The 22801-nt window shown below is 46.7% G+C and overlaps 2 protein-coding genes across 6 annotated transcripts in view; one reads left to right on the plus strand and one right to left on the minus strand.

The window, feature by feature from the left end:
* Positions 1 to 22801, minus strand: part of Fbxl7 (F-box and leucine-rich repeat protein 7) — a 74022-nt gene that overhangs the window by 50930 nt on the left and 291 nt on the right. Inside the window, exon 2 of one of the 2 annotated variants that reach the window (XM_089549549.1) lies at positions 20383 to 20474. The exons of the other annotated variant lie outside the window; for it this stretch is intronic. The gene's annotated coding sequence lies outside the window, so the exon portion shown is untranslated. The remainder of the gene's footprint in view (positions 1 to 20382; positions 20475 to 22801) is intronic. 2 annotated transcript variants of the gene reach the window in all.
* Positions 252 to 21844, plus strand: LOC149340716 (cytoplasmic polyadenylation element-binding protein 1-like). Of its 4 annotated transcripts, none has more exons than XM_089549545.1 (9): positions 252 to 486; positions 2164 to 2323; positions 2609 to 2641; positions 3643 to 3892; positions 7291 to 7429; positions 9514 to 9724; positions 15394 to 15924; positions 17791 to 17885; positions 20365 to 21844. In XM_089549545.1, the coding sequence occupies exons 1-9, from the start codon at positions 484 to 486 to the stop codon at positions 20548 to 20550; spliced, it is 1608 nt and encodes a 535-aa protein (XP_089405671.1). In that variant the 5' UTR covers positions 252 to 483; the 3' UTR covers positions 20551 to 21844. The 4 variants fall into 4 exon arrangements, with proteins under 4 accessions (XP_089405671.1, XP_089405668.1, XP_089405670.1 ...); XM_089549542.1 differs by lacking the exon at positions 252 to 486 and adding an exon at positions 505 to 833; XM_089549544.1 differs by lacking the exon at positions 252 to 486 and adding an exon at positions 882 to 1164.

The raw sequence follows: 22801 nt of genomic DNA on the forward strand, positions 1-22801 counted from the left end.
GGGCGTCAACGGCGAGCAGCGTCACGGCAGTCATTCGTTGCATGCACCACTTTCGGCGAGGTACGCGCGGACCGAACCCGCAACTAGTACGGCAAAGGACCACCCTGGGCCTCACACTATGCAATCGGTAAGCGGGCGGGGCGGCGGGGCGGCAAGCAGGTAGCAGACGACGCGCCTGCGAAAGCCCGCGGAGCGGCCGAAACCGCCGGCGGAACCGGAAGCGGAGCCCCCTCCGTAGTGTTTATGCCGCCGAAGCACGTGGTTCGATAACCTCCCCCTCTCCGCTTACACTCGTCGCACGTCTCATTTCTCTGCCCGGCTTCGGAACCGAGGGATTTGACCAATTTCCGAGCCGCCCAAGCGCTGATTTTAACCGGTGCCGGCCCGCCGACGCGGCGCACACACTTCAGCGGCGTTGTTTCGCCTGGAGAGACCGCAATTTGACTCCCGTCCTGCCACGTGTTAGCGTGAAGAACAGTTTTAATGGTGAAGTATTCCATCTTCTCTTCTCGCACCACGTTTCCCCGCACGCCCCGTGCAGCTCTGTCAGCGCGTGCATGCGAAACACCGCCGCAACCGAGGCAGGGTGCACGCGACGGGCAAGGCCCCCCTTTCCACCACCCCCCCGAAAGGAAAAAGAAAACAAAAAAGACGAGCAACGTTCTCGACGGGGACGCATTTCGGCGTTAGCAGTGCGAGAGGCAGGCGTGTGCCGATTCGAAAGTCGGCGTTCCCCCCTCGTTCGTAGCGCATACACCGGCCAGCGCAGCACTAGCATGCAGTACGATTCCACCACGGCTGCGGGCCTCCGACCAACACGTTTCTGCGGGCAGGTGGGTGCTGGTCGCGTTTCTCGCGGACGCGTACCGCTTTACCCGCTGGCATTTTTCTTGAGGGTTAGTGCCCTTGGGCGACGAAGAAGCGTGGCGTTTTTGCTCGGCCCGTGCTGCGCCGGTGGCACGAACGAGCTCGTGGGCACGTTCGATTATTCGGCCGGCCAGCTGTTAGGGCCTCCGACGCTCAAGCAACAGCTCGGGATTTTATTTCTTTCCCTTCCCTCCGGTCGTCCCGGCTTCTGAAGCGGCGGCGAGGCCCCACGGCTACATGTGGTACTACGCACGGGGAGGCAGCAGCAGACGCGACGCAATGTTCTCTCTGGCAAAGGTGAACTGCGAAGCGAGTGTTTTCTTTTTCCTTCCTTGCACCGCGGACGGCTGCTGCTGCGCTACGCATCGGAACCTTGGGCCACTTATCGTTTTTTCTCGCACTCGTCGGCGTGCTCAGCACCGTTTCGGGGTCCTGCGCTTTAAAGCGTTCGTGCACTTTAATTTCGTGGCAGCAAAAAAAAAAAGAGCAGCAGCCGGCGTTTTGTCATGCGCAGGCGTTCGCCGTAGCTCGGCCGGGGATTACAGCGGCGGTGTTCCATTCTCGAAACGTAGAAGCACCCGTAAGCGACTGCCCGTAATTTTCCCGTTCAACGCGAGACGAATGCGCACGTTGCGCGACTGGTTCAGGCCACAGCGATAGCGCTGACTCCTTTTCAGATTGTCTTTTAATGTTTGAAAGGATTTTTCCAGCACTCTTCGATATCACCGGTAATTAATACTTGCTCGATACGAGGCCCGAGCTCGGTTGCCCCTTGTCACACCCTGTAGGGTCTTGTTTCGTTTGTTTGCTTGCCATCGTGTGCTGTTCTCCGATTTTTTTTTTTTTTTCTGCACACAGACCAACGCTGTCTTTACTGCGCCCTCCGATGCGTGCGTTCTCACGATGCGCTGCGGCCACGTGCTGGACGCAGTTTTCCGACGGTACATTTTATCTGAAAATAGCTCCCTGTGCAAGTGCAATGCATTGTTCTTATTCACGGGCTTGGACTCTTCCAATTTTCTTTCTTATTTTAAATTGTAGTCACCGCTTCTAATCACTGTATGCAATACCCATTGCGCAACATCTTGTCACCACCTTTCTGTAGTTTTCTTGTGTGTTTACTCTTTCCTCTGCTTCAGACTTAAAAAAAAAAGGCTTGGAATCAGTCATCTGTGCACTAAGACTCATACATACGCTGTGCATTTCGACAGTTGTTCCCTGAGCACTTCCTGTGTGGCTGTGCGACTGTTGTAGTCAGCTGTAGCTGAAGGCACCGTAACTGATTTTTCGTTCCAGCTTCATCAGTCTTCCAGCAACTTTTTGGATGATGAGCTTGCACTCATGGAGTCCTTAAATGATCACAATTATAACAGAGTGCTGCCGAATTTTAATGGTTCGCTTGACAACACCAATGACTGTTCAATGGTGGATCGCCGACCCCTCAGCAGACTATTTGGTGAGTGTTATCTCCGAATAGCCTAGGTTTTGTGTTCCTGTTCCTTTCATCATCCGTTCTTGGCATAAGTAAAGGCTTCGTGGTGCTTTAGGATGCCCTCTAGCTTTTGTTTTTTAACTTAAGCATGCAAGTTGTTGCCTTCATGCCATGACCTTCCTGAAGGTAACTCATCGGCGACAGTTGCACGTGTTGCGTTTGAGTAAATAGTCAGTGTTGATGGCCTTGAGTAATGTGCTTGTTATCATTTTAGTGCGTCACAAAAATTGGGATTTTGTCTTGTTTCAGATAACATTGCTGAGGACTGCCTCAATTTTAATGGTAAGTCATGACTGCCGCAAGCAGAGATGTCTCCTCCTCAGAACTGCAGCCACATGGGCCTTATAAGCCCCACTTCACTGTTGAATGATGCACCTTTCGAAATCTCGTACTCTAGCTTGCTACTCCAAATGGAGGCGCTGCATGGCAAAAGTGAATAGCAATCGTGCATGCCTTCGTGGTACCCTTAGATGGAATTTTAAGCATTTAGTATCATATAGTTGTCATAATTCGTCCGTGTTTTAGCTTAAAACCACTTTAAGCTTGTTCTACTTCCTGTTCAAGAAGGCAAACAGCAGGAGTATGGGCAGATGATATTAAGAAGTTTGCAGGGATAGGCTGGCTGCAGCTGGCACAGGACAGGGCTGATGGGAGAGAGCGAGAGAGAGAGATAGGGGAGGCCTTTGTCCTGCAGTGGGCATAGTCAAGCTGATGACGAATTTCTGTTCAAGCGTGTCAACATCATGTGTGAAAAGTGAGTTCAATCATATAGACTGACAATAAATTCCACCCCCATTGCTCATTCATTAACAGGAGTGCAACTGTAACCAAATACAGGAAAAGTCAGATGAAAGGAGCTCCAGGCCACCGACGTGACGATTCAGCTACCATGCATGCATGCATGCATGTGTTTATGCCTCCCATGGGTTAACAAGGCAATAGTTTAAAACATACTTTTACTGGATTTAGAATATTGTATGGCAATGAACATTTAAAAGCCGACAAATTATGGTAGCCTGCGAAGCAGTGCGACTATTCTGGCTTATGGCGTGCAATCGCAAAGACTGACACACTTTCTCACAAAAGCATGTTGGTCAAAAGCTGTCATGCCATAACACAGTGAAGCAATTACCACAATTACCACAGTTACTGCATTCAGTGACATGACTGCAGCTTTAACCCTGTGCCAAACCGTGTCGATCAAGGAACAAGCCCTTAATGTCTCGGCCCATCCATTTCGTCGGTTGCACAGGCCTGACCCAGTGCATCGCATGTCCCTGCAGGGTACAGCAACTGTGGCCTCAGGAACAGTGTCCTGCAAGGCGGCACCGGAAACCTGTCTAGCCTACTCTCTAACCCAGCCTACTTGGCGACCTACCAGAACGGCAGCGGTCTCGGCTCCCTATACTCTGGTGACATGCGCTTCTCCGAAGCCTCTCTCAACAGACTGCTGAGGCAGGGAACGCTACCAAATGCGCCTGTGGGCTCAGGACCTCGGGCCATCCGCTCTGCATCTCCTTACACACCATACAGGTATGTGGGCCAGTTGCGCACCGCCTTGCTACAATGAAGTGAAGAGCTGGGAAAATGTGTTGAGAAACTTGTCCCGTATCACCATGCAGCACTGGTCTGTACATGGTTCAAGGTATGACCAATAAAAGGATTCTGCAGTGACTGATGCATTTTGCAACATTTGTTTTACAGCTTCCCTGTTCCCTAAAATCTTGTGGCTGCCTGCATGAAATGACGTTGCATAACCCAGTCACAAGACTGAGCCACACTACCATTTGGTCATGTCACTGACCCCTCTCAGAGCACACTCCTTTGCCACATTGTTTTATTTTTCCTTTGTGTATTCAGTTGACACTACTGTTAAATTTTGGGGGGTTAGGCACAATTAATTTAATGAGTACAGTGTATCTGTATACACGCATGTCATTTATTCTTTTTTATGTTAAAATAATGAACTTAGCAGCACTGTGAATAGCAAATGTGCGCAGGCACTAGGCAGCAGCCCCATGTTCTCTAAACAAACTGTATCGGCCCCTGCTCTGCCGATACAACACAGTCACCACCAAGATAAGCCATTCTTGCGCATGTGAAACAGCTTGCCTAATTTACAAAACTTTTTTTTCTCTGCAGACGATTACCCAAAGTCCCTGTACAAATTCCACCATTTCTTCATCTGAGTTGTGCTACATAGCTATTTCTGCGTTTTCCCATTTTTGCGCACACTCCCACATACTGAAAGTCTGCAACAAACGAGCCCACTGTCTCATTTAGGCCACATTTCCCTCATGCTCGTAATTACCGTATATTGCCATGCATAAGTCGACATATATGTGGAGTCTTAAAGTCTGCCTATATGCGGGGTCAAAAGTAATTTCGACCAAGTCGCGGATATCGCGCCCCGTGTGCACTCGTAATTCCATAATAGTGGTCAGAGACAGTGCGAAAGTGGATCTGCTTAAAAAAACTTGAATTTAATTGAGATAAGCACCAAAGGTTTGTTTTAATACGATAGCAACTTGTTATCGACAAACCAGCGGCAGCAGTGGCTCATAAGATGATGGAGAGTGTATCCTCATAAGCGACACTAGTCCGAGATTTCTCGTGAACAAACAAATGTTTCGTTATAAATTGGCCTTCTGAAAAACTTTTTGGGCGAGCTAGGACAGAGTGTGGCAGCGTCGACCTAAATTCGGAGTAACTTTTTTTGCCCAAAGGGGGCCGCGAGTTGGGGGGGTCGACTTATAATCTGCAATATACGGTAACCTGCAGTCCTCTGTTACATCTTTCATAGGTAATGCACAGCTTTGGGATGTTAAGCCCCATATACCATACCATACACTTGAGTTCTGTCGGTGTGTTCAGTGAGGACCATAGCAATCCCACATTTACTCTCACTGCCCACATATGCGCTGAGTGTGGTCCTTATTTTGCACTGACTAAATAAAGTGCAAATTTGGTTTGTTTTTGAATGAAATGACAAGGTCAATTTCTAGGTTCCATTTTCTGGAGTAAACTACAATAAAGCCAGATTCCACGACAACTAATGTAGCTTCTCATGGTTCAAATCTAACGAAATTAACCCTGCTTGAGCTGAGTTGGATTCTACTCAGATCTACTAATTTTTTGTGTACAAAGGCAGCTTCATGCCCGTGCAGTACATCATTTTCAGTTATTCTGGGTCTACATCTACGAACTACCTCTGTACAGTGTGCAAGATGCCAGATCTCTCCACCCTAAGTGGAATTCCGTCGGAGTCAGTGGCGTAGAGTTCTGAGATTTTGAACTGCCTATCATGATGGCTTAGTGACTGACATGTTCTCTCCCTGTAGTGCATTTGTATCATGGTCATGGAAGGTGCACACTGATTGCAGCAAGATGGGAAAATGCGCATGCACTGAGACTGTACATTTTATATGAACCTATGCTCCGTTTCATACATAGCTGTCAACGCAGCCAAGGCTACGGCGCCTGTTCGCACTCCTCGTCCGCATCGTAATGTAGTGCGTCAAAAGTGAAAAGAGTAAAGAACTCAAAATTAAAGTTATTATTGGTTAATATTGCAGTATAATGATAATGGTGTTTTATTTTGCAGAAAGATTGCTTTTTCTTTAATGTTCTTCAAAACAGAGTGCCTTAGTTTTCTGGTTTTTTTTCGGCTCCTCCTGTATCAGGTTTTCGCAGCTAGTCCGGCCGGCGATGTCGTCTGCTTTCGTCTTTCGGTTTCAGAGAATGCGAAAATGACACCGCTATCTCCTACTCGCTTGTTTTCTTCGCCCACTGCGGCTTTAAAAACATCTCCTGCTGGCATATTCTCCAAGCTGAAGCCTCCGAAAATTTCGAAACACTGCAAGCAGGTGATCGTCAACGTTTACTGTAGCGTAAGGAAGCGCTTCCCGGAGAAGACTGCGCGTGATGTTCTCGAAACTGTGGGCGAGGTGACCGGGGTGAGCCCTCGGACAGTTGCGAGGTTCAAGAAAGAAGGTCTCTCTGCTGGAATAAGATCACCTTGTGTGCCGCATGCTAAAAAGTCTCATTGCCAGAGAAAAGCACTTCGCAATCACGTCAGTCGCCAATACAATACAGTGCCTTTTTCCTTCGAAGCAAGTAAAGAGCGCTGTGTTTTTCAAGGTAGGCATTAGAGTTTGACAGTTTCGACTTTCTACCTAATGATTATTTCAATAAAAATAAAAAAAGAAGTAAAAAAAGAAGTGAAAAGAAACAGCAAAAGCCGGGAGTCGAACCTTGGCATCTTGTAAAATGAACGCACAGGCGCGCGCTTCGTACCACTCAGCCACGACGCGAGGCGGACGGATACATTTTGCTTGTTTTTTGCAGAGGACTACTTTCGTACCTTTGGCAGCGTTGACAGCTATGTATGAAACGGAGTATAATGTCACATCACCATTAGGTAACATAGCTTTGGGACATAGAAATACTATTACTTCGAATACCATGTACAGTTTTATCCATGCAGCTTAAAAGCTATGCGTGTGTGTGTGTCATACGCCTAATCAACTCACCTAAGGTGAAGGCCGGGAATGTAGAAATTTTTGTTATTTTTTTCCTTTTCTGTGTGAAATAACTGTTTTTCAAGTTAATATTTATTAACACTGCTTTTGTATAAAAAGTGAAACATTACGCGGTAAGAAATGATTGTATAGATGAAGATTCACTTTGTATTTTTGTATAATCGTAGAAACCTTTTTGCTTTCCAAGTGTCACGCCCCACCACTGTAACGGCCTCACGGCCAACAGTATTTTCAAATAATAATAATAAAAAAAAGGCAATGTGAATGTCGTTGGTAACCGTAGCACCCTGCTTGATACAGGCTACCGTTGAACAGCGCTGCTTTTAGCAGATCCTCATGAGCTCCAGCAGAGTGCTGTGCTGACACTCTCTCTCTCTCCGCTCTCTGCAGTTACCAGGGGAGTCCGTCCGTGGAGCGGTCCCTAGCCTTTGGCTGTGACCCCTTCCGAGATTCCAGGAGCCTCTCCCCAGACTCTGACTCCAGTGGTGCCAGCTGTGGCACAGAAATGAGCACCCTGTCTGATCTCATGGTGCGTATTCTTGGCAGATTACAGCCATAGATTATATATATATATATAATTCGGAGGTCGTGGGTTTGGATCCCACCGGCGGCATGTGGTTGTTTTTTCTTCTGCTTTTCTAATCAATTACCTTTAAGCGATAACATATTCAGTAATATTCTAAATTGATCAACACCACAAAATAAATAAATTTTAAAAAAAATCCCCTGTGCCCGTTGGTGTCTGTGGCTGTTGGCTTCTGTCATATTTACGAGCCCCTCATTCCCCTTCCTTGTTTACTTAATTGCTTAGCGAGGGCCTCGATTCTGGCAGCCTTGATGCCATAGGAAGCATAAGAGGGTTCTCACACAGCTTCCACCCTCTCCGTTCGATGACGTTCTACGTCACACCTGCGGTAACTCGGGACATTCTATGTCCGCCGCTTATGAACGTGGGTGGCGCTGATGAACACTCTCAAGGTTAGGTTACTTGTAAACATAAATACCCCCGAAAGCAGAAGGTTTGACAGCCGTCGCCGTAGCTCAGAGGTAGAGCACCGGACGCGTAATTCGGAGGTCATGGGTTCGGATCCCACCGGCGGCATGTGGTTGTTTTTTCTTCTGCTTTTCTAATCAATTAGCTTTAAGCGATGACATATTCAGTAATATTCTAAATTGATCAACACCACAAAATAAATTAATTCGAAAAAAAAAAATCCCCTGTGCCCCTTGGTTTTTGTGGCTTTTGGCTTCTGTCATTATATATATATATATATATATATATATATATATATATATATATATATATATATATATATATCGCCAAAAAAAAACTTGGACACGGTTATACCCAAAGGCTGAGGCCAAATTTGGTGGCCACCATCATGTTGGGCATGCTCAATTATTGTTGGTCCTGGATTATGGTCCAAATCGGCGAAGGTCAAATTTCGGGGGTGGGCTGGGCCAATTTTTGGAATTTGGAAACTACAAAGAATGTTTACTACATTCGATTTTGTGGGAAAGCACGGATTTGTGCTGCGTAGAAGAGATGATGATGAGCAGGCAGTGCCACTGGACGAAGCAGATGGAAGTTGACTGCGCTCTGCAATGCACAGTGCGAGAGTATGATGCATTTCAACATTGAGGCGTGTACAGCTGTGCCGACACCCTAGTGGTCTCGCACAGCGTCCTTTGAAGCTGATCTGTTCACGCCGCAGCGAGTTCAACTTCCAGTCGTGGATGCGATTTCTTTTCCCTAGTCCTTTTTTCTAAAGTCTATGCTTATATTGACCTTATGGCTGAAGATCAAATTCATACAGCGGACAGGTTATGAGGTGTTGAGTGGGGTGGGTACATAGTCAAGCTATCACTCTAAAGCATAACAGCGAAGCAAGATAACACATTTACTCAACATCTCAACTGGGGACCAGTCCCCGGTCAAGGCGTCGAATAAATGCGTTCCAGAAGCTTTGCTTAGACTAAATTGTGGCCTTTTGTAAAAGGTAACAGTACAGTTGTGCAGTCTTGACTGTTACTGAAAGTGACTGCATTCATGCCGTCAGAAGCCATTTAATTTTAAAGATAACATTTTTAGGGCACTGATGCTACTTTAATAACACCTCTGCGGACGTCACTGATGAAGGCAACTAAAAATTTCAAAACGCACAAAATGCAGCTGCACAGAAGACTGCTGAATTCTAAGCTTTAGGCCGCCGCGTTGGCTCAGTGGTTATGGTGCTCGGCTGCTGACCCGAAGGGCGCGGGCTCGATTCCGGCCGCGGCAGTCGAATTGTGATGTAGGCGAGGCGCCCGTGTGCTGTGCCATGTCAGTACACAATAAAGAACACCAGGTAGTCAAAAGTTCCAGAGCCCTTCACTATGGCGTCTCTTATAGCCCGAGTTGCTTTGGGACATTAAGCCCATAAACCAACAAACCAATTCTAAGCTTTATATTAAGACATCCCTGTGATATAACAGACTTAGAGTAGTCGGGCAGAATTTCTGGATGTAGCCGCTGGTCCCGTCACATAAATTTGAGCATGACTGATGATTTCAGGACATAACGACCATTGAAGGCAATATAGATTGGCTTGTCATGTCTTCTCTCCACTGCAGAATTCCCTGGCACTGACCGCATCCAGCCCCGGTGGCACTAGGAGCCTCGTGCAGGCAAACGGCATGGGCATGCGATCTGAGTTTGACCAGCCCAGCAATCCATTTTCATTCTTCATGGACCAGCGCTGGTCGCCTGGTGTCAGCCCTACTGCGAGCACGGGAGACTCGGACAACATTGAAAAGGCGGCCAAGCTGCACCGATCTGCTGCTAGTAAGTATGCTCAATGCATTACAGAGGGCTGAGACTCAGTTTCTAGACCCCTACCAGAGGGACAAATGCCCCTGCCACTGTGCTCAGTTTGCCTCAAGTCACTTCAGTCTGCTTTACGGTACTTAGCGGGAAGTCTCTGAGTGAGGACTAGTACTGCTAAAGCAGACTGGCCCTAGAGATTTGTATGTATGCAAATTTTCATGTAATACTTTCTCTATAAACACTAAGTGGGTGCTGCCATGTTTTACCACTGACACCATCATGGGCAGATAATTTGCATCCCGTGGGCTGCAGATGGAGCAACAGGTGATCTCTGGCAGTGCCATCTGCTAGTTTTTTTTTCTGCCAAGACTAGAAATTGTGCGTGGGGGTTTGGCTCTTGTTCATCCTCACATATGCAAGGCCATTAGTGCTTGCAACAACCAACCAGGAGTAGGCGACCATGTTTCGACGGAGCGAACGATTAGCATTGGCAATTGCCATGCTCGCAGTTCTCGTGTACAGTTTTTGTTGCCAGCTGCCTGTAGGGTAAACGTGCAACGGTGTTGCGCGATTTAAAAACGAAAGCAGAAGGCATCGAAACTCAAAATCAAGGAAAGCAAAAGAATACCTATGGTTTCGAGGAGCACAGTTTCTCATGAATGCTCTCGCTGCCTGCTGGGTTATGGCGAGTGTGATAGTTTAGACTGCAGAGCTTACGACAGTTACTCCATTCGCAAACTGAACACTCGGGAGACAACAGTGAGCTATGTGACGGAATGTATCCATGTCTCATTACTGCAAGGTTTGTTTGCGGCGATGCGCGTGATGAAACTATATTCAGTCCCTCCTGCCGCTAGCATAGGGCTGTTCATACTACAAGCAATACAAACCAATTCACTGAAAGCAATACGCATTCTTGTCTACTTTACTCCCGCCAGTACTCACTGGTCCACAAATACAGGTTCGATCCCGGCCGTGGCGGCCGAATTTCGATGAAGGCGAAATTCTAGAGGTCCATGTACTGTGCGATGTTAGTGCATGTTAAAGAACCCAGGTGGTCGAAATTTCCGCAGCCCTTCACTACGGCGTCTCTCATAGCCTGAGTTGCTTTGGGACGTTAAACCCCGATAAACCAACCAGTATTTACATTTTATTGCTGGCATGTGCTCTTGGTGCGTGACATTGTATATTGTAATACATTTTATGTAGCCCATTTCTGCTATAGCCCTTGCATGGGGCTTGGGACTGCAGTATTTTCAAATAAATAAATGAATAAAGCTTGTTGTTGGCGCATGTTTCGTGTTCACCAACAGCGTCCACTGCTGATATAGCTTGGGCCCGGTTGGAAAGTGGTGAAGAAATGCATAGCAGATGCCTAGGGACCCCTGCATAAGATGATGCAAGTATATGTGGCGGCGTTTTGCTATTATCACTACCGTCACAGCCAGCAAAAAAACATAGGGTTTCTAGAGGACATTGACGTTGTGCACAACAATGCAGCTTTTGTTATACACTCACACTCGACAAACTGCTAAGCAACCGGATACTGCTTCGCACGCCAAATTAATAGCTTAGGGGAGGGTGGCAACAGTGGGGTGTCATGCTACGCATGTGTTTGAGAGTATTTCTCCCTCAAAAAGAGGTGTATAATTGGTTTTTTCTTTCAAAACAAAGGCATTCAATGTGTAGTAATTGTCGCATTCACACAGCACCTGATTCGGACTTAAGTAACTGGGAAAAGAATCCCTAATTAAAAGTCCTAATTACCTGAAGGCTGAATCATCAAATGACACCCAATAAACGACAGAAAACTGCTCATATAGGTGAAATACCGGACTGGGCAATAGTAGTCTGCTGTTGAGATGAACACTGGGTGTTCACTGTAGGGTATCTGAAAGCAAAGCTAGCTCGGTGTTCGGCTGCTGACCAGGCTTCGAAGACGTCGAAGACGTGAACGCAGCAGTCGCGTTCCAATAGAGGCGAAATGTTCAAAGTGCGCGTTGAAGAAGCCCATGTGGTCGAAATTATCCGGAACCCTCCACTATGGCGCCCCTCACGCTCACGGCCAGAGTTGTTTTGGGACATTGAACCCCATGAACCAAACCAAAGCAAAACTGCTCTGAAACGGTCAGGGCCTCTGCAGCCTCTTTCACAACGTGACGCAATAATAATGGGGCCCCGGCTCATACACACGAGCAGCACAAGAAGAGTGCGCAGTTTCGACTCTCTGGAACAGAACCAGGTGCAGAAGCAAAGAAAGTGTGCAGCAGTGCCAGAATGGCAAGACTGCTTCCAAGAGACGCTCAATGTGCCAGTTAGCGTGAAGTCTACAGAGTTGTTCTTCTGACAATAGCGAAAAATCCCTTCAGCTTGTTGCACCACTAGAAACAACAATTTGGGGCCTTCGTAGTCATTTGCGATTGCAGACACCAGCTTCAAATGACATTAGCAATCAAGTGCGTTTAATGGATTTAAAGCTAAAAGTATTGCACACTGTCAGAGTAGTCTTTGTCATAGTAGCACAATAGCTCTACCATGCGAGTTGGTTGTCATTCTCATTTACCAAACAGTTGGATGTAGTTCTCACTCTTGCTCATTATTCAACACATTCAAGATTGCTCTGCCTGTTAAGGACAGACCTTCGCCTTTTAAATTCCGGTTTCGAATTTCATACCACTTGCGTCCGCTGCACCGCTTTGTTGATTCATTTGTTTGCATTTATCAAATTTTTGATTTCTGACGCTGTATGAATAGATGCTGCTGAAGTAGTGATGTGAAATGGAATTTTTAAATTAACATACTAGAGAAGACCTCAGTGTTTAAAATAGCACTGCATTAGTTTAAAGTGCTTTGAAATTGCACATTTGTACTGGTTGCGTTTTTATCAGATTACGATCTCTATTATCTATGGATGTATTTTTTACTGTGTGTGCATGACTCCTGATGTACCAAACCTCATTTGCTTCAAACTATATTAAACATTGCAGTGTGACATGGGATTAGCGGGCATATGAAGCTCATCAAAGCCAGGCCTGTTCCACAGACAAACAGCATTTCTGAGCTATTTCACTGGTGCTCTTAATAAGCCCGCCTCATTCCTGTTGGGACAAGACATCACAATGTTGTTGTGAAGGTGTAGGTTGCGCAAACACGGAACGAACCACAAAGAAAAGACAGACACACACAAGTGCAGTAACACGTTCTGCTGGGCGAGTTGGTTCATCTTGGTAATGTAAAGGCTTTTAGCGCAAACCGACTAAGAAAGGACGGGGATAGAACACAGACACAAAGGAGCGCTTTTTGAGCTCCTTTGTGTCTGTGTTCTATCCCCGTCCTTTCTTAGTGGTTTTGCGCTAAAAGCCTTTACACACAAGTGCACTAATAACTGTTTTTTCTTCTTGGGAACGCATACTTATACACCTGACCACACATGCTCAAACGCAATCTTTAACCACACTAGTCATGCCAATGGCTGTTAACAGACGCATGCGTGGTCAGGTGTATAAGTATGCGTTCCCAAGAAGGAAAAAAAGTTAGTGCACTTGTGTGTGTCTGTCTTTTCTTTGTGGTTCGTTCCGTGTTTGTGCAACCTACACCTTCGCAACGTGTACCAATTAGGCGGCCCAACCGAAGTTTTATTGATGGCATGATGACACTTGCCTTTTACTTTGCCTTAATGCAGTATCAATAGCTAAGACAGTGAAATGCAGTAAATTCAGACTCCAATACTATTGCACGTTTTTTTGTCTTTGTTAAAGTTGTATACTATGATAATCACCATAATCAACAAGCCTGGCTACGCCCACTGCAGGACAAAGACCTCTCCCATATCTCTCAAATAAACCATCACCTTTGCCAGCTACGGCCGCCGTATCCCCACAAACATCTTAGTCTCATCCGCCCACCTGACTTTCTGCCGCCCCCTGGTACAATTGTCTTCTCTTGGAATCCACTCCGTTGCCCATAAGGACCATCGGTTATCTAGCCTTCACATTACATGCCCTGCCCAAGTCGATTTCTTCTTGATTTTGACTAGAATTTCATTAAGCAGCAATTGTCCCCTGACCCACTGTGCCCTCCTTTCTCTTAACGTTACACCTATCATTTTTTTTCCATAGCTCGATGCATTGTCCTTAACTTCAGTTAAACCCTTTTTGTTAGTCTCCGCGTTAGTTCCCTGCACGTTACGTTGAACCCTTTTCGTTAACTTCCATGTTTCTGCCCCGTAGGTGAGTACCGGTAAGATACAGCTGCTCTATACTTTCTCCTGAGGGATGTTGATAGACTGCCATTCATGATCTGAGTGAACCTGCCAAATGCGCTCAACCCCATTCTCATTCTAGTTGTTTCACTTTTGTGACCCAGATCTGCTGTCACTCCCTGCCCTAAGTTGATGTATTCCCTTACCCTTACCGCTTACAGCGTCTCGCTACCAAATGACACTCCAAACCTATCTAGCTACTAATGCAGGGCAGTCAGTTGTAAGCCTATCATTTTTGTGGCACTGACTGTCTGGTTGGGATTTCACTTAATTAAGGAAACTGAAACCTGGCAGCACAATAAATTCAATGTCCTAAACATCAGCGACAGCATCCAAAAAATGGAGGCATTAAAAGAGAGGTCAGAATGAAGCTAACTACAGCAGCTGACTTCATACAAGTGCGCTGGAAAGAACATATTATATAATGAGGTGAAAAACTTGTTCAAGTACGTTTGGAGAGATCACATTTCTGGCAGTCGGCAGAAATATAGCAGCCTCCTTGGAAGGCAGGAATATGATGCAGCTGCTCTGCCAACAATCAAGAATACGAGAAGCTTCAAGGAACTCCACAACAGGAATGCATTCAGACCCAGTCAAAATGTTGGTATGATATGTAGGGTTCATCCTAAACCTGCTGCGAGGGAAGCCGTAATGCAGGGCTCTTAATTTCTATAATCTAGGGTTCTTGGGCACCAATGTCACGCAGCACTTTGGCACTTCTGCGTTTAATTACCATTGAAATGGGGCCGCTGAGGCAAGGATTAGAGCCTGTAACCTTAGGCAAGAAGCCAAATGCTAAAGCCACCAACCCACCACAGCAGATCGAAGTAGATACTAGCCACGGTGATAAGTTGGGGGGGGAAAATGTGCTGCAAACAGCTTGCTCGTCATGTAACTTCGTGACTAGATGTATGCACCATCTAGCCCAGTAACAAGTTTACTTTCTCTACCTGCAATTAATGTACTCAGTAGTTCAGAACCTGTTCACCTTCACAGGAAGCCTCCCTTGAATGGTCGCCCTTCCCACTGTCCAGCTAAATGTGTACTAGAATGTTTCCTTAATGATCATTCCGATTGTAAGAATTGCGGGTATTGCTGAAGATTCGAAATACGAAGCTTTACCATTTTCTCACAACTGTATCAATGGTATTTTGCTGTCAATTTCAGGCTCAGCCCATGAGTAGAGTTGGCTAGGTTGACAGCTTTTCAACGATGGGTGTGGCATGGGTGCTGATGCACATAATATAGTCATGGGTTAGTTGCATAGTCTTGGTGGAGTGCGTTTAAAAGCTCTATGCAATTAGACTTTCTCTGGACATCTGTGGGGCCACTTAAGTCATGGGAGGCCTTAGCCCCTGGCTACGTGCCAGTCCACCCACACCTTTCCCTGGACAATGTAGCCACCTTCCCCGTCTCTCCACCACAGGTTTCTCGGAGGCAAGCTGTTGCTGGAGCGGAACCCTGCCGCCACGCACCCTCAAGAATTCATCCCTGTCCTGCAAGGTCTTTCTGGGAGGAGTGCCCTGGGACATATCCGAGCCTGGCCTCGTAGAGGCCTTCGCAGCCTTTGGCAACATCAAGGTGCAGTGGCCCAGCCGCGAGCGGAGCCAGGGGTTCCCCCCCAAAGCGGGCTACGTGTACATCATCTTTGAGAATGAGAAGCAGGTCAAGATGCTGCTGCACGCTTGCAGCCAGGACTACCTGAACGGGGGCAACTGGTACTACAAGATATCGTCGCGGCGCATGCGCTGCAAGGAGGTGCAAGTGATCCCGTGGGTGCTGAGTGACAGCAATTTTGTGCGCTCCCCGTCGCAGCGGCTGGACCCGGGAAAAACTGTGTTTGTGGGAGCTCTCCACGGCATGCTCAACGCGCAGGGCCTGGCCCACGTGATGGAAGAACTCTTTGGGGGAGTCCTGTATGCTGGCATTGACACGGACAAGTACAAGTACCCCATCGGTAAGAGAGCGCCCTAAAATGATCAGTCAGGATAAGGCATCAACATAGACAAGACTTGCTGCTACTGCCGCTGACAGAGGTACACGATGTGCACACATGTTCTCTACGCGCACTGTGTATTCTTTGTGGAGCTCACACACTTGGTGGGGGGATGCTTGCCCTCTTCTCCACTTGTCTACCCCTCCACTCTCCTTCTACACCTCCGCTGCCACCGTGGCTCAGTGGTTATGGCGCTCGGCTGCTGACCCGAAAGACGCGGGTTCGATCACGGCCACGGTGGTGGAATCTCAATGGAGCCGAAATTCAAGAGGCTCGTGTACTGTGCGATGTCAGTGCATGTCAAGGAGCCCCAGGTGGTCGAAATTTCTGGAGCCCCTCATAGCCTGAGTCGCTTTGGGACGTTAAACCCTCTTAAACCAAACCTCTATCCACCTCCTCCTCCACCATGCCCAAACTACTTTCCTTCTCTCCACACTCCACAATGGCCGATGCCTGAAAGTCACGGCAAACAAATGGTTACTTTTTGCAGAGATGGCAATTAAGGAACCTGAAGTTTCTCTGTACAAAATTAACCTTCTGTATAGCGCTTCGTCCTATTCATAAAATGTGGTGCAACTCCAGGCAACGTAGCCGAACTGCAAGCTGAGTGACTTGAGTTTGAACGCAACACAGTGCCACCATCAGCTCTTGCCTTTCTTTGGCAATCAACAATACAAATTCCTGCCAAAACTGAGGTTTGCTCGCATCATTGTCACCTGAGGAAAATACCCGTATATCCTATAGCAAGAGCACACCAACAGTTTTTCTCGTTTCTGAAGCCTAATTAGGTATGCCCTGAAATGCCCATTGCAAGTGCTCTCTGCCCTTATACACCCAGCCATTTGTTTCCAGCTGCCGCCGCGGTGGCTGAGCGGTTATGGTGCTCGGCTGCTGGCCCAAAAGACGCGGGTTCGATCCCGGCCGCGGCGGCTAGAATTTCTTTGGAGGAGAAATTCTAGAGGCCCGTGTACTGTGCGATGTCAGTGCACGTTAAAGAACCCCAGGTGGTCGAAATTTCCGGAGCCCTCCACTACGGCGTCTCTCATAGCCTTAGTCGCTTTGGGACGTTAAACCCCATAAATCAAATCAAATCAAATCATTTGTTTCCAGCTGTCTGTTGCAATGACTAGTTCTGAGCTAGGATTGAGTTGATGCTACAAAATCTATTCACTTCAAGCAACCCATCCTTTTTGGTGAGGACATCACAATTTGAAATGACTGGCAGGAATATTTCAATTTTGTCGGATATACATGTCTTTTGCTGCTATAAAAAAGCCAACATACTCAGAAAGAGCTGAAAGGTCTATTTTCTTCTTGAGAACAATAACTGCACGGAGTTGTCCTCAGTGTGTCAGCTGTTAGAATTAACAAGTCCGCTGTACTGCACTTAACACAGACTTGAACCTTGGTGTCATTGCAGGAACACCTTCGCTCGCCCTCGTGTCACTGTATAGGCGAAAGGTGTTCAGTTGATTAGGCCAGTTAGAATGCTGCTTCTGTTGTCTCAATAGCATTCTGGTCTGGAGCCTCAATTTCATTTTGAAAAGACAGAAGCCTCTGTGCATGACATGCGCTGATGTTCGGGAAAACTGAAATCACAGTTTGTGCTTCGCTATGGCTCTTGGACAGCATGATTACATGTAAATAAACCATGAGAAGACAACCAAGAATCTACAGCACAGGATGCCTTTAGCTCACGCACGCGCATAATTGACGAGGTCAACAACAGTGCAAAAGCCATAAGCCTGAGAGTAATTTCCCACTTCCGTGCGCAATGTGCAATCGTCACGTGTCGCATTCTCATTGCCATTTTTCCAAACAATTCAGGGTCCGGCCGGGTGACCTTCAACAACCAGAAGAGCTTTATGAAGGCTGTGGCTGCGTCCTTTGTGGAGATAAAGACTCCTCGGTTCTCAAAGAAAGTATGTGCACTACCCTTTTTTTTTTTATGCATCGGACAGGTTTATATGTTGCAGGGCAGAAAGCAGAAGCATGCAGCTTTTTGCCCAGAACACATTTTTGAGCATGCTAAACAGTAATGAGTTTTTCTTCTGTGCCGCAATGCAGTTTGCACTTGACTGCAATATATAAGAGCCCATGTAAACCATTTGTTGTAGGTCTCAGCATAACTTCTACCTCCTTGACGTCTGCACCTATTGAGTGTGCGTCACTTGTGTGCAATTTTATCCAGATATTCACCAATCCCGCACTAAATTGAAAGGTCAGAAAGTGCCTAGATAGAAAAACAAGGCAGAAGAGAAAAATCCACGATTGGGAGTCGAACCCACGGCAGCACGAATGAATCGCTTCAGAGGATGCTGCGCGAGACCACTCGGCTATTGCCATAGCTGAACATGCCTCCGTGCTAAACAGCAGTACACTCTCGCACTATGCATTGCCGAGCATAGTCTCCATCAACTTCAATCCGCTGCTCCGTCCGTCGGCACTGCCCGCTCATCAGTCTTCTATGTAGCACAAATCCGTGCTTTCGCACAGGTCCCAAAGCCAAGATTAGACCCACCCCCAAAATTTGACCTTGCCTGAATTGGACAGAAATCGATGTCCGACCATAATTGAGCGTGCCTGACGAAATGGCGACCTCCAAATTTGGCCTGGGTCATTGTCGAAATGCTGTTGCTCAACCGTTGGGTATAACCGTGGTTAAACACTGCCTAACTTGTTTTTCGTGCTTACTGAAAAACTGCGTGAGCTTGCCAAAAAATTATTTCAGGCATGCCAAGTTTAAAGGACAGTAGTAACAGCTGCGTAGTGCCGCACATGTTGAGAAGGCGCTAGTTCAGTTTTCAATGCCGCCTTTCACACTGTTGGGTATGAAAAGTATGTTCTACTGTTCCCAGAACGGTGTACTCACTCGCAAAGCCTTTCCTTTTTACTGCGGCATGAGGTATTCGTATAAAGTTCACAATGCTTGATTTGCAATCATATACATCTGTGCTCAAGTCCTAGAATTCCTTGGACATCAGCAATGTGCGGTTGGAAAATGAGAATAAGGCATAGTAGCTGCAAGTGTGAAAGCTAAAACAAAGTATTTTCCTACATAAAATGACTTGACTTGGGGTTCGGCTTTGCACAAATACGCTTTTTTTTTTTTACACAAACATTTTGTCAAAAGTAGCTCGGCTGGCATACCCGATAGCTTGCAGGCACTCATTAACCAACGCAATTTGGCCTTGATTGGAACCCTAAATTGCATTATGCTTTTAGGCAGCAATAGGTGATAGAGTGGTAAGTATATGGGACACTAAATTGTGTAGACACCACTCAGAGGTTTCATGAAAATCTGTGTCAAGACTAGGTTGCAGTGCAGCTTGGAGGTTGTACATATTTGTGTTGTGTTTAATGGCGCATAAGCGACTAAGGCTATCATGCGCCCTTGAAGGTTTTAAACTGCCACCCTGTGCTGCCACCCTGTCTTACCACTCAAAGTAACTGTACAGATAGTCTTTGTAGTATGGCAGCCTGGCCTAAAATGCAGAAAAACTAATGAAGCTTATCACGTTATGAAGGAACTACCTATGGAAGGTAGAGACCTCCTCAGCCTCTATCAAGAGAGAGTGTTAAATGTGTTCCTCCGCAACTTGTCTACGTGTCATCATCTCGCGGCTTGCACAGATATGGCCTATGCGTGCTTACGTATGCTGAACATAACCATTTTGCAGGATGTTACACCATTCATCACATTCATACTTCTAGATCAGCTTATGCAGACGGAGACTTTCCAATAAGCTCAGCCTAGTGGCACCCTCTGGCTGTTAGAATGGGAACCATTTTTGTCAACAAACTGAAGCTCTTCTTAGGACTTGAAGCAGCTGAATTGTCATTATAAAAAAAAAAAAAATTTATTGCTCATATGTTTTGTTAAGGTGAGATGAGATGAAGTGAAAGCCCAGTGCCCCATTTATGGCCAGTGAACGTACTGAAAGCGACAGTAACGACGTATTCAGTCTGAGGCAAGGGGTCCTGCTTCAAAGGGCTGCCATTTTGGAAACAATCTGCACGAGTCACACACACTAAACGCTGGAAATAGCATACATTAAGGCTCGATATGCAGATATTACATTTTGCTGCTCAGAACGTTGCCTCTGCACTCATGGCAGGTTTAGTTGCACTGCAAGGAACTGCTGAGATGGAATATAGTACATTTTTAGTATGACTACATCAGTCACGGACGTGGGTTGCTGCGAAGTTAGCTTCATTTATGCAGTTCACTCTTTTAACCCTGCATTTATTAAAGGATGTAGATCAAATGGTGGATCAAGGATGTGGCATCTATTAGCTGAACACATCGTATCCTGTTCCTGTGCTGAGGTCTCGTTTATCTACAGCTCTTGGCACTCTCAAGGAGGATCAGGGCTAATCCCGTGCTGTTGCTGCGTGCAGGTGCAAGTAGACCCTTACCTGGAGGACGCCATGTGCTCCTCGTGCCACAAGCAGCCGGGACCAGTCTTCTGCCGTGACATAATCTGCTTCCGCTACTTCTGCCGCACCTGCTGGAGTTGGCAACACAACGTTGACGGGATGCGCAACCACAAGCCCCTCATGCGCAACAAGGCCAACACACGCTGAGCTTCTACTCTCTCCCCCCCCCCCCACCCCCGACTCAACCACAGTCTTGCACGAAGCAGCAGCAGCAGCCTTTTTCTCCAGAGCCTTTCCCCTCCTCCTCTTTTGTGTGTTAACGTAACGCTCCATTGTTGTCGCCTTTGTTGCCAACCCCTCTTCTCCTCCACTGAAAATGGGAGAGGGGAGTAGTGTCGTTGTTTACTTTGCTGTGTGCACCGGTTGTTGTGAGTGGCTGTTAGGTTGTTTTTCTTCTCTTTGTTAACTAAAATAAGAGTGCTTTTAAGTTCTGTTTTGTGCAAAAACAGGGGGCAAGTGTCCCGCATGTCCATCCTGTGCTGCTGCGCTTCCTTTTCGTTTCTCTCAGCTGTTTTCCCCCTCCCCCTTTAGTGTTGCCCTTTAGTACTGAGTACTGAGGAAAAAATTTCTGAGGGAAGGATCTGTGCAGGCAGGGTGGATACTTGTCTGTCGTTGCTTGATTTGTGTGCCCTTCATTTGCTAGTCCTTTTTTTTTTCTTTGCTCTTGTGGAGGTTGTCACTCCAGCACCTCTCGTGTACATTTTTTTTCCTGCTCGAACAAGCGTGTTTTTATTTCACTCGGGCAATCTCTCAAAAGCCCTGTAGTCCACAAAGTGCTGCGATACCAACGTGATTTTTTTCTTACTAGAGTTCTTCGGGGGCTTATTTATTAGTTTTACCTGTACAGATGGCATACATGGGCAAGGATTTAAAATCCGCTGTTGCCTATTGTAGTTTCTTAGGTCATTTTAATGCAGCCCCCGGCTCTGCTCTTAAAAGCCCGTTGCATACGTGCCCTTTTTTTGTATGACATTACTCTGTACTGTTAGCACACTCTACTAGTCAAGCTTTTTTCTATTTTTTAAAGAAACTGTTCCTCCTTTATAAAACACATTCATGTGTCATAGTCCATTGCATTTCAACGCTGTTCTGAACAGTTCCTGTGAATGCCTTGATGTTTTTATAATATTCCAGGTGCAGAGTTTTAAATGGCTCAGCTGTTGTTGTTGGGCGTATAGGGTGCTTGAAGGTTGAGGTATTTTTTCCCTTTGAGTTAGTGCAAAATACCGGTAGCTCTGTATGGATTTGACTACGGAATGGATCACGGACCAAATTTCTTGACCGCAGTTGGAGATTTCAACACCCAAAAGTTTGGGCTTCTCCAGTGCTTGGAAGTTTGGGATCTGCAAATTTTTCAAAGTTTCTGTGCATTGGGAACATTGAGACCAATGTTTTCTCTTTTGTAATCCTGTATGAAAATAAATTCCTGCATACAAAAGTCTCCGGTCACGAATGCCTTTGCTTGCTGTGCTCAATACCAGCACAAGGTAGGTGCTGGAAATTGTGGCTAGACAGTATTGGCCTCAGTAGCGTAATATACCTGTAAGAGACCCCCCTCACCTACACAGCAGGTAAACCTGGCCACACTATTCTGAACATTCAGCAGAATTCTGAATTTCCATCGATTATGGCACACTGCACTGTTTATCTTAGATGGAGCAAGAGCCATTCGTCATTTTAGAAGCATTCCGTGCACTTCAGAGATTCCGAGGTCTATCGGCCAGACGCTTGTTCGGACCGTTCTCAAATGCGATGGAATGTGCGCGGCTTTCCCGTAATTACGCCTTTCCTTTGGCTGTGGGTTTTACTCAATTCAAGCGCGCTAGAACATGTAGCGACGACATCTGCCCGGTGAGGAGCTCGTGCAACTTGATTCCGCACATGAAACGCTCCAGACGCGCTCCCAATCGTATGGTGCTCCCACGAACTCTCTCCTAGGACACTCGTGTAAGGAAGGAATATGTAAGTACATAAAACTCGGAACATTGCTGAAATAGATGATTCTAGGCGCATTCAGCGCCTTTAAACTAACAAATACACATTTCGCCCGGCGTTCGCCCTGCAGTGGCTACGACTTCGAAAAAGCCGCCCTTGTCAAGGTCGCCCCAAGAAGACCAAACAGGCGAGAACCGCGGTAGCGCCTAGGTCCCCAGATCGCGGATGGAAGCGATGCCGCCGGTATCGAAGGCAAAGACGCAGTGCACGAAGTACTTACGTGAAGTACAACAATGAGCGATGCACCAATTTCGAGCGCGTTGCGTCGCAGCACCACAAACGTGCTGGCGAGCATGAAAATCGGTAATCTCAGTTTTCGGTTTCATTTTTTTTTTCTCAATTGCTGCAAGAAAGCTATATCTGTGCGCTCATGTCACTGTTGGCGGTTGCTTGCAGCAATTTC

The sequence above is a fragment of the Amblyomma mixtum genome, chromosome 6 (genome assembly GCF_055824585.1).
Source record: "Amblyomma mixtum isolate Tamu chromosome 6, ASM5582458v1, whole genome shotgun sequence".
NCBI lineage: Eukaryota > Metazoa > Arthropoda > Arachnida > Ixodida > Ixodidae > Amblyomma > Amblyomma mixtum.

Coding starts and splice junctions, on each gene's coding strand:
- LOC149340716 (XM_089549542.1), top strand. CDS start 558: ATGCGAAACACCGCCGCAACCGAGGCAGGGTGCACGCGACGGGCAAGG. Junction 2,642..3,642: donor GGACTGCCTCAATTTTAATG/GTAAGTCATGAC, acceptor ATGTCCCTGCAG/GGTACAGCAACTGTGGCCTC. Junction 7,430..9,513: donor GCACCCTGTCTGATCTCATG/GTGCGTATTCTT, acceptor TCTCCACTGCAG/AATTCCCTGGCACTGACCGC.